The sequence below is a fragment of the Ochotona princeps genome, chromosome 2 (genome assembly GCF_030435755.1).
Source record: "Ochotona princeps isolate mOchPri1 chromosome 2, mOchPri1.hap1, whole genome shotgun sequence".
NCBI lineage: Eukaryota > Metazoa > Chordata > Mammalia > Lagomorpha > Ochotonidae > Ochotona > Ochotona princeps.
Window position 1 is genome coordinate 102,264,058 of NC_080833.1, and position 14,169 is coordinate 102,278,226.

At 44.1% G+C, this 14,169-nt stretch overlaps 1 protein-coding gene across 12 annotated transcripts in view; it reads right to left on the bottom strand.

Moving 5' to 3' along the window:
- PDE4DIP (phosphodiesterase 4D interacting protein) overlaps window positions 1-14,169 on the bottom strand; it is a 241,637-nt gene that overhangs the window by 13,512 nt on the left and 213,956 nt on the right. For 10 of the 12 annotated variants that reach the window (XR_009244910.1, XM_058660126.1, XM_058660134.1 and 7 more), the window contains 6 exons: window positions 13,104-13,155; window positions 11,386-11,609; window positions 10,622-10,774; window positions 8,188-8,370; window positions 4,671-4,922; window positions 2,745-2,876 (listed from right to left, as the gene is read on the bottom strand). Coding sequence is in view for 11 of the 12 variants with exons in the window: in XM_058660126.1 (XP_058516109.1) it covers window positions 2,745-2,876; window positions 4,671-4,922; window positions 8,188-8,370; window positions 10,622-10,774; window positions 11,386-11,609; window positions 13,104-13,155 (996 nt within the window). In the remaining variant the exon portion in view is untranslated. The remainder of the gene's footprint in view (window positions 1-2,744; window positions 2,877-4,670; window positions 4,923-8,187; window positions 8,371-10,621; window positions 10,775-11,385; window positions 11,610-13,103; window positions 13,156-14,169) is intronic. The other 2 variants (XM_058660133.1, XM_058660132.1) reach the window with 1 other exon arrangement.

A 14,169-nucleotide genomic window follows, 5' to 3' on the forward strand; every position in this document is an offset into this window, starting at 1 on the left:
ACCCAAAAGCATACACATTGGGTTAACAGATGCTTTCAGAAGTTCTCTACTCTATATCTCCCAATGATACTATCTCAACCATGCAGAAGACTCTAGGGACCAATGACATGGAACTGAACAAAACATGACGACCAAGTGCTTGGGTTTCTGTGTGCCTCGTTTTAATGGGTTTTCTGATGCATTATCACATGTCACAGCTGTGACTGCACTGTAGATCCTTTCTCCCTAAGTAGTTGCTGTTGTCATGTGGGCAGGATAATGGTGTACAAAAGGGATGCTCTCCAACTGACCATAACTCAGGTGGAGCGTGTGAGGAGAAAGGCAACTATAGTGAAGTGACTCGGGGAGGGTGCTAGGGCCCCACTCTCTATCACTTGCCAATCACATAGACAATGACATGAAGAGTTAATTTGCTGATAATATAAACAAAACTAATAGACACTCAGCTAGTCTAATTAAAAAAAAAAACTAGAAAAAAGACCAAATAAGTAAAATCAAAGATGACAAGGTAAATATTACAACTGATACCACAGAAATGCAAAGGATCATCAGCAACTATGGTGGACAATGAAATGCCAAACAACACAAATCCAGAAGAAATAGGTAAGTTTATAGACACATACAATTTATGAACATCCTGCACAGATTAAGAACAAAGAATGAGTCTGTATCAAGAAAGAAAGGCCTCCAAACAGAGAAAAGCCCAGAAGTGGCTCACTTCACTGCAATTTCAGGAACAAAAAATTCTTCTCAAACTATTCCAAAAATTTGGAAGATTGGAAATCCTTCTAAACATAGTCTATGAGGCAATACTACATTGAAGTCAAAACCAAACAAGGACACAACAAAGCAAAAAACTACAAAACAATGTCCCCAATGAACATAGATGCAAACATTACTCAACAAGAAATTAGCAAATTGTATCCAATAGCACATCACAAAGATCATCTGCCCTGATCAACAGGGATTTACGCCAGGGTTGTGTGGATTGTCCAACATGCACAAGCCAATAATTGTAACATATCACATTAATGGAACAAAAGGTAAAACTCCTATCGCTAACTCATAGACACAGAAAAACTATTTTATTCGACATCTATTCAAGGTAAAAGATGTTCTACCTTTGCTTATACGTATAATGCCATGAAACAAATAGCAGAAAGTTAAACTTGTAACTATCACTAAAGGACTATACCACTGCAATAATACGGGGGGGGGGAGATGGCAGGAGAAGAAATCGGGGAGGGTGGAAGGGGAAAGGGTGAGAGGAATCCCTACATGTAGAAAACTATCATGGAAAAGCATAATAAAGAGTTTTAAAAGACGAAAAAAATAAAAATCTTGAACAAATTGGGTATAAAAGGAACATATCTCAACATAATAAATGGTATCTTTGAAAAATCCATAGAGAGAGCATCACATTGAATGGAGAGAAATCAGAAGCATTTCTTCAAAAATCTGAAACCAGGAAATGACATCTGCTCTCACTACTCTTACACAACATAGTACCTGAAGTTTTAGCTAAAATAATTAAGCAAGAGAAAACTTAGAAACAGGAGAAGCTAACTTATTCCAATGTAGAAATGACATGATTCTATGCAAAGACTATTAGAACTGCTAAAACGATTCATTAAAGTTGCAGTATTTGAAATTAACACCCAGGTCTTAGTGGCAGCTTTCATGGCAATAATAAACTCACTGAGAAAAAAATGACAACAATTCTCATAAAAACCATGAAATACCTTAAGAAAAATTTAACCAAATACATGAAAAACTTCAGTATGAAGTTTTTTTAAAACAGCTAATGAAAAAAATTGACCCCCTCCTCAACAAAACCAGAAAGATTTCCAACATACATAGATTGGAAGGATTAATCATATTAAAAAGTCTACACTTCCAAAGCATTTTACAGATTCCATGTATCTCTATTAAAATATCATTGACATTTTTCAAAGAACTAGAAAATAATCTTAAAGTTCATACTGAAACACAAAAAGCCCCCCCCCCCAATAGACAGAGTCATATTGAGCAAAAAGAACAAATCTGGGTTATCAAGTATCTGATCTCCAAATCTTACAGAGTTGTGATAACCAAAATAGCAGGATACTATCATGAAAATGGGCAGCACTGATTAGTGATACAGAACAGAAATCCTAGAAAGGCATCTATGCAGCTAGAATACCCGACTCCTCCTGCCCTCCCCTAAAAAGCCACCAAAACATACCCTGGAGAAAAGAGCCTCTCCAGTAAATGATGCTGGGAGAATCCAATACACATGCACAGAAGGTTCAAACCTGACCTCTGTCTCTCACCTTTAAAAACTCAACACAAAATGGCTCAAAGATCTAAACGGAAAATCTGAAACAATAACACAGTAGGAGGACACACAGGGAAAACACCTCAGGACCTTGTTACATATAACAAATTTCTGGACAAGATCCCTAAAACACAAGTAACAAAAGCAAAACTGGACTAGGGGTATTAAATCCAACTGAGAAACTGCTATACGGCCAAGGAAGCGACTGACAAAGTGAAGAAAAGACCAATACGATGACAAAACACATTCTCAAGCTATTCATCTAATAAAAAGTTACTAGAATGCCAGAGTATATGAAGAACTCAACAAACTCAAAGCCAACAATATCAAAACAGCCAATCATACCACAAAGGGCACAAAGAATCAGCATGGAAAATGAATGCAGGTGAAAGGGGGTGAGCAAAAACCAAGATTTGGGCTTCCCTACCACTGCCACGGGCGGTGGAGCTAAGCCTGTGTTCCAGCTGCTCCCGCAAGCGGTCATTGATGCAGATGGACTCCTCCAGACGCTGGCGTAGGTTCCGAATTTCACCAAGATGTTCTTCCAGCAGATCAGCCCCTATAGGCATTTCACCAGGACACAGAGAAAAGTGGAATTAGAGAGTACTGGTTATCAACGGATATGCAAGGGCGGGCATGGCCAGCAGCCCCTCAACAAGATCCTAAAACATCACCATCCTTCTGCCAACCCACCTGGTCAGACAGGTACCTGGGGGACCCAAGTAACTTTATTCAAAAGTAAATAGGCAAGGCCCAGTGTGATGTTCAATTGGTCAATCCTTCTTGCAAGCACTAGGATACCCTATGGGTATCAGTTTGTATCCTGTCTGCTCCATTTCCCATTCAGCTCCCTGCTTGTGGCCTGGGAAAGCAGTAGAGGATGGCCCAAAGCCTTGGGACCCTGCACCCAAGTAGGGAGACCCAGAAGAGGCTCACGGCTCCTGACATCAGATAGCTCAGCTATTGCAGCTGCTTGGGGAGCAAGCTAGAGGATGGAAGACCTTTTTCTCTGTCTCTCGTTTTCTCTGTAAATCTTTCTGATAAATATAAATAGTTAAAAACATAAAAAAGAATAAATGGGCTTTCTAAGACAGTATCCTACTAAAGAAATCGCTACCATACAACTGCCTGGTATGTGAGAGGGAGTTCCACACACTTTAGAAAAGATACTAAAGGCTCTGGAAATCATGATCACCTTCTGGATGTGACTTTGAAGATGAAAGGAATGGCCTCACTCAAACTATCTCCTAAAACTCTCTTTGTTTCTTCCTCTTTTAAAGATTTATTTATTTTTATTGGAATGTCAGGTTTACAGAGAGAAGGAAACAGAAAGAAAGATCTTCCATCCGCTGATTCACTACCCAAATGGCCACAATAGCCAGAGCTGAGCCAATCCAAAATCAGGAGACCGGATCTTCTTCCCAGGTATCCCATGTGGATGCAGAGTTCCAAGGCTTTGGGCCATCCTCTACTGCTTTTCCAGACCACAAGTAAGGAATCTGCCAAGTAGTGCAGCAGCCAGGACATGAACCAGAGCCTATATGGTATCCCAATGCAAGCAAGGCAAGGATTTAGCCACTGAGCCATTGTGCCAGGCCAAAACTGTCTTATAGATACGTGACTCAACATTCTTTAGCAAAGGACAAAATCCTCCTTCCTCCCATCCTTTGATGGAAAGCTTAAAGTAAAAGCACATGATCTTCAACTCACTCTGTGTGGACAATAGTGTATACAGAATGCTTCCCTCACATCACGTTTAACAAGGCAGGAGTAAACCACAGCGTGCATGGGTCTGAGGACTCCACAGGTGCATCAGGGGAGGGAGAAGCACCTCCAGGAAAGACACAGAAAAGCAGGGTGCTAACAGCACGTCACATCCTCTACATCCATTGCTTGAGTTTGGCCAGTCTTTTTGCAAAGCTTATAACTGTCTTTCTTTTGAGGCTGTTGTGCTCCAGCGTTCACCTGCCTACTAAATTCACCAATGTGATACAACTGGGTTTATGTATAAGCCATAGGTTGTTACATGTTTTTATAACAACTCCTGTGTCCTGGAAGACCTGTGAATGTCTTTGCCCAGATTTCTGGAAGAATCTAACAGAGTGATCAGGGTGCAGAAGGAAGGGACATAAACATGAGAGCACAGAGGCTGGTCCCTGGGTTTCCCTTGTCCTTGTAGAGCACCACGGCAAGGGAAATGAAGGCTGCACGTAGAGAGGATCATGTGTACATGCAGTCCTTTCCTTTCATATTCTCTCTGGGAACTCAAGACAGGAGGGACAACGAAAAATTCTGGTGAGAATGTCATAGATTCCAAGTGAGATTTCAGAGGCTGTCCCACTTAGTGCTTTACCTGTGGGTTTGGAGTGAAGCTGGAATAAAGAGGAGCCTGAGGACAGGTCCCCAGACATACTCCCCTTCTGAGGTCTCATCATGTCCCACTGGCCACAGCTGCCCAGGTACCCAGGTTCCAGGATTCTGCCCAGCTCTATGGTGCTCCTTGCAGGAGACTGGGGCTGAGCAGGGCTGAGGAAGAGGGAAGAGCTGGCATCCAAATGGTTGCTTGGCAATGCAGCTCTGGAGGAAGGTGGGACAGTGCTAACACCTGGGAAAAAGAAACATGAGTGAGACACAGGAAAGGAGCAACACTGACACATGTAATGCCTAAGAATGGAGACTAACTAGGGACCCATGGGATGTCAGAGATCCTAGGCCAATGCAGGAGACCTTGTAAATGAACACACATAACCCAGAGACTATAGAATCTACTGTTTGTATTTCCTAGCATGAGATACAAAGAAAGAGAGGATGAATCAAGCATCTGGGGTACACAAAGGAAGGTCCAGAGACCTTCCTTTACTATTACTATAATTCTCCATTATAGGATGCAGGGAAATTTCAGCAGCAGAACTGACTTGCATAGTTAGGTTCCCTGGGATGGTGTGCAGGATGGAGCACAGTGAGACATCCTATGGACAGAAGGACTAGTTTACCTCCAAGTACTTTCCTTGCCAGAAGCCAATCATATCCCCATTTCTACTCAAGAGTTTTCAGAGGAGAAAACAGACATGAAGCCCTGCTGTAAGTGGTGAAGAACTCTTTTCTGAGGTTGAAAAAGTTTCTACATAATGTAATGGAGAAGGGTCCTATTCTCTAGGAGTCAAAGAGCTTCAAATATCATTTTTGGCCAAAAGATGGCTGAACTTTATCCCAAGGTGGGAGGTGGAACCTTTCATTTCATTGGCTAATTCTGTCATTGATCATATGAAACCAAAGACTTTCCCCTCATTCCCCATAATCTTTGGGTCTGTATTTAAAAAAAGAAAAGAAAAGAAAAGAAAAAGGAAGCAGCAGCCCAGCATGAGGGATGGACAGGGAAAGAGAAAAGGACAAGGCTGCAACTCAGGAAAAAAATTAGAAATCTGTTTCGGGGATTATGAACACGGACTGCAGTGTAGACACGCAGCTTCCCCTGAGTCAGAAGAGTAAAATGAAACTACCACTACCAATTTTCATCCCTGTATGTAACTGCTTCTCAAATGTGGTCACATAGCAGAATAAATCAGAAGATGTAAAATATGTGCTAACACTGTGATGCCCAGAGTTGCACTTGATGGGTGAGGGATACATCTTGAGCACTGAATGGTTTAGAATTCATGCCAGATCAATCTGATAGGCAATAAAGTTTGAGAAGCATTCTCATGGTTTTCTCCATTCCCAATTTATAAAATTCTAGACTCTTACTAGCGTCATGGGAGTTAAAGAGGAACTGAAATTGCAAATACCTACATTTTAGCAGGAATCCAATAAAGACAAGATTTTCTACCTTTTTCACACCCTATTCAATGCTGCCCCAACAAACAATAAAAGAGAGCACTAGTGCTTGTAGATCAAGGCCATGGGAAGGTTCTAATCTGCTTCTAACAATGATTACCATTCCCATGTTCCAGTGTCCTTAGACGCCCAATCCAGAGCATAAGCTCTCAACCCTGCGAAGCAATCATGCAGATACTTGAACAGGGAGAGATTAGTTTCACTGCAACCCGAGAAGCTGCCATGCACCACTGTCCACGAGGACAATTTATTCACAGAAAACAATGATGAAAGCGATGGTTCCTTAGAGAGCATTTGACATTTAAGTACAGAAAGAATCTATAACTTCCTCATAAATGCTGGCACCAGCCACATTCTAAGTTAATGGCCTCATGCCAGCTAGGACTCCACTTCCACCCACAACCACAGACTCCTGCATGCACAGCGCTTCCCTGCATCTTTTCCTATCGACAAAAACATGTTGACAAACACGGGAAGATAAAGAAAAAGGATGTGAAGTAAAGACATGTTAGCTACCAAATACTCTTGACATTTGGGCATAGGATACACTGGTTCCCCATCAGTTGTTGGTGCCAGAATTATTAAAGTAACAGGTTTTAGGTTGAAACACCAGCACCTCCCATTGGTCTCCAATGGGAAAAAAAAGGCTGTTGCGAGCTATCTCAAGAGGTTTTGCTTTGTTTTGTTTTCAGCTGAGTTCAGTCCCACACGCTGGGCAGGACAGTAATAAATCTACCTAAATAGAAAGAGCATAACAGAAACATCAAACCTGCAACAGAAGACTGGGTTCCACTCCATGTCACTCACTTGCTTGAGACATTTAATGAGTGACTGTACAAGTGACTGCACTTTCCTCAGTCTTGGGACCCTTCATTGGTGCAATTTAGCACATCACAGTTTAAGGAGGCTCAAGTAGGAGGCCACATTTCACAGGTGTTGACAGGTAAGCTCTAGACAGCTCCACCTGTGTAAAGCTAATAAACAAAAGAGTTTGCCTACAGACGGGAGAGACTCTCCTGAAAATGGTCATGGTCTAGCTAGCTCTAGAAATCCACCTAGGAACACACTATATCAAGTAGCCATTTTCAGGGTTTACAAAAGTTAAGAGTCTTATTCAAATGACATTTAGGGCTTCAGTGTTACAAACTCTTGGCTGTGGTATGGGTCACAAGATACCCTTGCCATCAATCTATAGCTCATCCAAGCTCCTTTCCCAGCACAAACTATGGTTCAGAGACTATTTGTGCTGATTTCTAAATTCTTTTAAAGCACCACTGTCAATTATCATATGAGACTTTCTCCCACTAACCTTGTAAGTAATCATACACAAAAATATGATGGGGCATCATCCACAAAATACATGGAATGCTCTTCTAAAATATTGTTACGTCTGTTAATCACATGACTGTATAAAATCCACTCTCTCTGGCCATCAGAGAACAGAATTTACACTCGGATATCACAGCCATTGGGTGTGGTTCTAGATATCCACGAATCACCTGTCCTGGGGCTGGAGTTAACCCTGTACAATAGGAAAAGGGACTCTGTCACATTCACTTTTGATTCCCTTTACCATCACCTTTTCCCCCCAAAAAAATCAGTGATTCGGGAACTGAACTTGATTTTTGCAGGAGGAGGATATGGCAGCCACATAAAGGAGTCCACTCCATGTAGCCATCCTTGTCATGGCCATGCTATCCTGCACGGCATGAAGTCTCTTTCAGACCCCAGCAGTAAGCGCTTCCCCAGTCTGTCAGGGATCCAGAATCCTTGTGGTACTGTGAACAGCGGGCAAGCACCAGGTCTAGAGCTTCTGGAACGTATGCACCTTATAACTGATTAGAATGAGACACACATGCCAAAGATCACAGAAAATGCATTTCCCAAAAGTGAGCAAAGCTTTCCCTCGATCTTCCATTTGCAACGCAGACCCCTGCATCGTGTTTTTTAACCGTGCCATCAAGCTGAAGCCATGCAGAGCACCACATCGTGGGGTTGCCTCTTGCAAGCACACCAATGCAGCAGGAAGTGCTCACTTTCTCCCAGCTGTTTCTGAAGCATCTGCAGCTCCTGTTGAGCCTCAGCCAAAGAGAGCACCGGTGTCTCACAGCAGCCGAGGGAAGGGCCAAGGGGGCTGAGAGGCAGGAAGCTGGATGGAGCTGAGGGCAGTGGTGCCTGGGGGAGGCTAGCCAACTTGGGCATGGAGTTAAAACAGAAGCCTAGAAATAGAAAGTTAGAGGGGGGAAAGAAAGGAGATACTCCGTTAGAGAGAAAACAAGAGAAGGAAACAGATAAAAGATGGAGAAGGTGAAACCATTCCCTGTCCAGATGTCACTTTGAGGCGTGGAGACTGAGACAGTGGTCACTGCTATCAGAGAGGCAGGGCTGGCTGTTCCCCAATCCCTTTCTCCCCAGACAGAGCTGTCCTTCTGTTCTGTGTTCAGCTTGAAGGCAAATGGCTGCAGAAAGCAAGGGGAGCTGACTGAGCTCTGTCCCAGCAATCCTGGGCCAAGAAGGGTCAGGATGGCTATGCCTGAATGTTCTCAAGGGCACCCAAAGTGGTGCTCCCAGAAGGATCTGTCCTTGTGCCTGGGACAAGAATCTCTTTGCATCTGGAACTCTTCTGGAAGCATCAGTGCCCACCCTGAGAAGGGCTGCAGTGGACAGAGGCTGTGGGGAAATTTGCTAGTATATGCAGCTCAGGATCCTGTAGGAAACACAACGTAGAATCCAAATTCAATGTGTATATTCGCCCACTAAGAAATAGAGAGTTCAGTGGAATGGCTTAGATACAATTACCGGGCATTCTAATCGATTAGGTAAAACTTAAACAAACACAGATTCCTTAGGCTTTAATGCAAAACTGCAGATGTATAAACTCTGGGAATAAACTTGGAAATGTGCATTAAAATGTTTTTCCCAGGTGATCTTTAGGTAGCCCATCCGCTGATATATCTTCAGAAACTCTGGGGAGTTCCAATGTTTGAATCTGTCTCTTCTTTGCTGACAGCAGTTCCCAGGGAGGTTTCCCAGGTTGGGAGCAGACACCAAGGCTGATCTGTAGAAACATCTGATGTGTGAGTCAGTGCTTTATCCGTAATCGCAGCTCTTACCCCTTAGAGATGACACCATGTAAGACACTTGAGCCAAAGGTAACATCCCAGGCATTATTTGGGAAGGAATTTGGGTTTTAACACCTCTCTGGGACTGACATCATGCTCAACAAATCCTCTACTTGCAAGCACTACCATCCCAAACGGGTGCTGGTTCATATCCCAGCTGTTCTACTTCCCTTCCAGCTCCCTGCATATGGCCTGGGAAAGCAGCAGAGGATGACCCAAAGCCCTGGGCTCCTGAACCCACATGGGAGACCCAGAAGAGGCTCCTTGCTCCTGGCTTAGCAGCTCCAGCTGTTGTGGTTATTTGGGGAGTGAGCCAGTGAATGGAAGATTTTTCTCTGTCTCTCCTTCTCTCTATAAATCTTCCTTTCAAATAAAAATAAACAAATCTTAAAAAAAAACCAAACTTTTCTGGTCAGTCTTGCCTGCTTAGATGCAAAGCAGGCAGCCCAAGGTCTTCAACTTTGGGAGAAGAGCTTTTCCTCCGTGGTTTCCTGGTCCACTTTGGCCCCAGGACTCTTGAGGTCAGGCTTAGCAAGAGTCGGGACATTTATTATTTTCTTTATTATTTATCTCTGAATTGCCTCAGGGGAGACAAAAGGTGGCCCCGTGCTTCCCAAGAGCACCTCAACCAAAGTCAGCCCTCACCTCAGCCCACATTGAGGGTGGCCAGTGAGTTATAGCAGGAGGTGACAGTGGAAGAAGACAAGGTTTGCCCTTTTCCCAACATATCCCTGTTGCAGAGCTGTGTGTGAGAAATTCAGCCCTGGCAGCCACACTGAGGCAAGAAAGTGAAATGTACTCTTCTGACTACTCCCAGGAGATGCAACATGTACGTCTCAAAGACCACCACTGCATCCATCAGGCCACAAATGGTAACACTTTCAGAACACAGCTGAGGGCCCTCAGTATGATGTGGCACCACCTGCTGAAGAGGCGCCCTGCAGACGGAATGGGAAAGAAGGGAGTAGGAGATCCGCAGGTGTGCACGTCTTTAAGCCCCCTTGGCTGTTGTAACCTTGGGAGAAACATTTCACCACTTTATTACCCTCCCCCGCTACTTGGGTGAAAACAGAAAAAGGAATGAAACTATTTAACTGATTAGCCAATCAACCGTCGGTCAAACCTAGAATGCAGATCGATACCTTCTGTAGATTACTTATTTCCTAAAAGATGCAAAGCCAAACTGAAGAACTTAAAAATATTTAAAACAGAAAACAACATGGGGAGTGAGAATGGCCTGTGGATTTGATGCATACGGGACCCTAACAGGCCCCAAGCCTGGTCCCTGTGGAAAAAGTCAAAAAGTTGAGGGAAAGATGAAGTTACTATTCCCCTGGCTGTTGCATACCTGGCTGGGCCTGGCTGGCCTCCTTTGGGGGACTCTGGGGAGTTGCCAAGCTGATAGGGTTGCTGCTGGATTCGGCCTTAAACCCCTGAGATGCACTGGTGGCTGATGGTTTAGAAGACAATGAAGCAGAATGACTTGAATGATGGATGGAATCTACAAAATCCATGAATGAAAAAAAAAAATTTGGTGTTCTAGAAAGAACTGGCATCCTGGCCTTGTATCTGATCACAGTACCAAGGCTAGAGTCTGGCTACCAGGGAAAGCACCAAGCACAAGCATCATTCGCACCCTTCATTGTCTGGCTCACAGATGGCTCCCTTAGTGAGTCAAACCACCTCAGAGTTGGGCCCCTAACCCTAAAATCATGAGAACAGCCCATCCAATTACATCAGGAAAGACTGGTTACCTCTGTGGACACCTGAAAATACTCAGGGGATATCACTCATGAGCTTCAAGTAGCAGGATTATTTCAAGTGTCATTATGTCCCACCTAAAAGGTGGCGGTTCATCAAAGAAAAATCTGCAATAATTTCTCCTGCTGCTATTGTCACTCCCAACAGCACATTTGTGCTGAACACAGGAACACAGAGTAACTTACAGGGCAGAAGCAGACCAAAGATCCTGACCCACTGGAGCCTGTGTTTGCTGCTTGGTGCTAGAGCCATGGTCAGCCCAACACACACCATGAGGAGCCTCAAGGCCTGATTCCCAAGCTCTTCTTTCTTCCTCAATAAAAATGACATAGCTCTGAAAGCAGAGGCTACCTGAGTGATTGGGTGAAGCTTTCTTCTCTTCATAATGTGTGTATTCGCTAGTAATATCCATGTCTGAGCAGGCTTCCAGCTCATCAGACAGGAAGGAGGTGCTGCTGGGAGAACGATGAGAGTCGGACAAGGCATGGCTGCTGGGGGGCGAGACAGACCGGGCGTCCAGCTTGGCCTGCAGCACTTCAATCACTTTTTCCTTCTCCTGCAGCTCCCTGCTGAGCCTGGTGGGAAAGGAAAAGCAGAAGGTGAAATCAAGGTCATACTGACTAGCTGTGGCCAAAGCTCATGGGAGAATCCTCCTAATGGTTCCTAAGGGGGCCAATCTCATGGGAATGTTGTAAATAACTTATCTCTAATTAGAGGTGAAGTGTAAGTGGGGTGTGCCTAGAGAGACAACAATTGCTACCCAGTGCACTGACCATGTAATATGCCATTATATATGATGTACTAAGATATTGCTGTGAAAAGTATATGCCCAGAAAAAGTGCAGTTTGGGAACTGTTATCTCCAATAAGACAAGTACAAAAATTGTAAGTGGGAATTGAGAAATAGAGAGCAAGTTGCTTCTGTTACAGCACCCAAGAGAATATGTAGAATCATCCAGTTGACTGGATCACACAATAGATTAAAAATCAAAACAGAAGCAACACAACTTTGCCCTTCACTGCTGATACTTGTGACAGGTAGTCATGGGATCTAAGGTATAATCAGGACACAAAAATCATTGATTACAACTCACTCTGAGCCCCTGCGCTCCTGAGCATGCTATGTAGTGACTCACTGAGCTGGTTCCAGGGACATGGTACTCTCCCAAGAATCTGGGAAACTCTCAAGCATACAGAAGACTTAAAATCAAGGTTGTTCATTTCATTTTCACTTATTTTTTTAAATAAATATTACTTTATTCAAAAGATAGAACAGTAGTGAGTAAAACACACACACACACACACACACACACACACACATACATCTTCTATTTGCTGTCTCAGCCAGGGCTGGACCAGGCCAAGGTCAAAGTCCAGATGCCCATTAGAATCCTACATGGTCTTCAGGAACATACACACTTTGCCATTGCCCACTGTCTTCTCAGGTGCATTAGCAGGAAGCAGGATCAAAAGCAGAGGCGCTAGGCCCAAACAAGCACTCTGAAATAGGATGTGGGCATTCCAAGTGGTAGCCTAACCCACTTTTAGGTCAGACTGCTTCTAGGTTACTGGAGAATTAGTGTACCTATAGATCCAAATCAAGTTATAATAAAGGATTTGTGCTAAAAACAACCTCAAGAGGCCTGGAGCAAAGGCTCAATTGGCTAATCCTCCCTCTTCAAGTGCCAGGGTCCCATATGGGTGCTGGTTCATGTCCCAGCTGCTCCACTTCTCATCCCTGCTTATGACCTGGGAAAGCAGCAGAGGATTCCCTAAAGCCTCGGGACCCTGCACCCACTTGAAAGACATGGAAGAAGCTCCTAGCTCCTGGGTTCAGTCATTTCAGGACTGAACCAGTGAATGGTAGATCTTTCTTTCTACTCTCTATAAACCTGCCTTTCTAATAAACATAAACAAATCCTTAAAAAAAATCAAGCTTCAGGTGCTCAATGAATAAAAGATTCATTACACTTGTTACTTTTCTTGTTTCCTCTGGACTATAAGTTAAAGTTGGCCTTCTCTCCTTGTGCTTGGGTTCTAATCCCTTTACCAGGCTCAGTTCTGAGTTACCTGAGGGCCAGTGGCTCGAGTTCAGCTTGTTCTTTCTCATTGTTATGATCCTCTGTAAACCAAATACAGAAAGAAATAATGAGTATGAATACAGGTTCCACTTCACACATCCCAAACCCAGGGCCTCTCTGGACACAGAATAGCAAGGTCTTCATGAGTGCATCTGGGATGAGCATTCTGGGAGGCCCCAAGTTGTGTTTTCAGAGCAGTTGGCCAGAGAGCTGCCCTGAGCTTGCTAGGCCCATCACCCCTGATTGGGCTACCACTATCAGAACTTCCTCTGTCCTGATTCAGAGCAGAAAGTGACAATGGCCTTTGTCCCATTGACCATGAGGCACTTGCACAGCTGCCCTCCCCTCACCCCAGACCACTCCAGCCTTCATGTTCTGCCACAGACTGGCTCTAGGTGGCACAACAGTGTGTCTCTTCATGGCTTTCTTATAAACCCTGATTTTGTCTCTGAGGGGAAGCCAGACCTTTCTGTCCCAACTCTACACCTGCCACCAGTAGATGGGCTGGTTGGGCTGAGCTTGCTGTACTCCCTAAGGTGCTCTCAGGAAACTCTAAGTAAAGGGCTTGAATAGCTACCAACATAGTCTTAACTGCTCTAGCCAGTTATCTCCAAAACTGCAGGGGGACTTTCTTTCTCCACACTCCGCGTACATGCACCCATTAATACCATGCAATAAATGAGGAAACAGAGACACTGAAAGAAGTCACTTGCCCAAGGCAAGTTGATGGCAGCATCCAGGCTAGTGCTTAGGTTTTGCAATTCAAGGATATCCATACTGTAATAAGGTCCTTGGATCTCATTTCCCTTTCCTCCCACTAGAAATGGAAGGATGCTGCCTACTGCCCAAAGGCCATATTCCATGAGTAAGGAAGTCTCCCTTGTTGTAAACGTGGCAGCTCTAGCCATACATGTTCCTCTTAGCCTTCCCACTGGCCAGTTCTGATCCTCTAATAACCACCACCAGCAACCCTCCACTCTGCCCACCCCCACACATGAAGTGGAAACAGGATGCAGATTATAAAGTTGCTGTGGAGCACATGGGCTTGGGCTGTT